This window comes from Chinchilla lanigera, unplaced genomic scaffold (assembly GCF_000276665.1).
Source record: "Chinchilla lanigera isolate Chin_1 unplaced genomic scaffold, ChiLan1.0 scaffold00111, whole genome shotgun sequence".
Taxonomy (NCBI): domain Eukaryota; kingdom Metazoa; phylum Chordata; class Mammalia; order Rodentia; family Chinchillidae; genus Chinchilla; species Chinchilla lanigera.
In genome coordinates this window covers 4,178,720-4,179,869 of record NW_004955512.1, presented here as the reverse complement: position 1 = coordinate 4,179,869, position 1,150 = coordinate 4,178,720, and the positions used below count along the sequence as shown (strand labels likewise).

The 1,150-nt window shown below is 58.1% G+C and overlaps 1 protein-coding gene across 2 annotated transcripts in view; it reads right to left on the bottom strand.

Annotated features, from left to right (window-relative positions):
• Positions 1–676, bottom strand: part of Trpm6 (transient receptor potential cation channel, subfamily M, member 6) — a 144,330-nt gene extending 143,654 nt beyond the window's left edge. The window contains exon 1 of one of the 2 annotated variants that reach the window (XM_005408321.2): positions 342–676. In XM_005408321.2, the coding sequence (XP_005408378.1) occupies positions 342–455 (114 nt within the window). In that variant the 5' untranslated portion in view covers positions 456–676. Of the gene's footprint in view, positions 1–195 lie in introns of both variants that reach the window. The other variant, XM_013506547.1, reaches the window with a different exon arrangement.
• Positions 677–1,150: the final 474 nt, after the last annotated feature.

Sequence of the window (1,150 nt, the reverse complement as noted above, 5' to 3'; positions counted from 1 at the left end):
GCTGCGCGGGCGCGGCCCTGCCCTCCCGGTCCCCTGCGGCCGCGGCCTCGGCCTGATAACCATCTTCGGGTGGAGACCGAGGCCAGTGTCGCAAGTCTGGCTCTCCAGATCCTGGGAGATACCGAGCTCCTGCCCGCCCCGCCCCCGGGTCCCGGGCCCCACCGCGACCTCCCCGGCCCCCCGCTGGCTGCGCACCTCCAGGCCCCCCGGGACGCTCATCCTGGACCTGGGCCCGGCTGTCCTGTCCGAGCCGTCTGGGCTTCTTATTGTGAGGTGGGGAAATCCGGACTCCACCTCCGCATGCCGCCTTTTACAACCTGTGACTACGTCCCAACACCTACCGGCCCCAGGTACCTCCCGTGCGGAGAGGAAGGCGAGCCCCGACTCAAAGAGTCCAGCGAGGCGCGAACTGACGTTCCTTCCCCGCGCCAGCTTCGGGTTGGGGAGGTTCTCATCACCTCAGGGCAGCGGGTGAGGCGGCCAGGATTCAAGCTAACTGCAGCTTTGGCTGCCTTGAGCTACTAGGTGTGTCATACCCTTGTGGGCCTCAGTTTACCTACCTGTGCGGTGAGAATAGTAGCAGGAAAACCCACCTCTCTCAGGAAAATGATATGAAACAAAGAAAATCACTGATGTTGCTTTATGTGTAAAGTACCACCCATGCAAATACTTGTTCTTGTCGTTGTGTTGTGTTTTGTTTGAGACCGGGTCTTGCTATGTAGTTCAGACTGGCCTTGAATTCACTATGCAGCCCAGGCTGGCCTGGAACTTTTGGCGATCCTCCTGCCTCAGCCTCCAGACTGCTGAGAGCACCACCACGCCCAGCTCGAGCGCCTTTGTTAATTCTGTTACTTGTGGGTTCCTCTGGCCAGACGGTGCCAGGTGAGGCTGTGGTCAGCGATTCTGAATGGGTCCCAGGAGGCTGGGGAGGGGACACAGCATGGTGAGGTTCATGTTCACATCACCACAAGTGCTGAACAATAGGAGGCTTTCATCTCTGATAGATGACTTAAAATCAGGGACACCTGCCGGTTTAGTCCAGCTGAGTTTCTGCTCAGTGAGCTCACATTTGCAGACACAGTTAATAGGATCTGTCCCCCACGTCCCAGTGTGGTTTTAAACAGCCTTTATTGGAAAACTGGAGCATCTC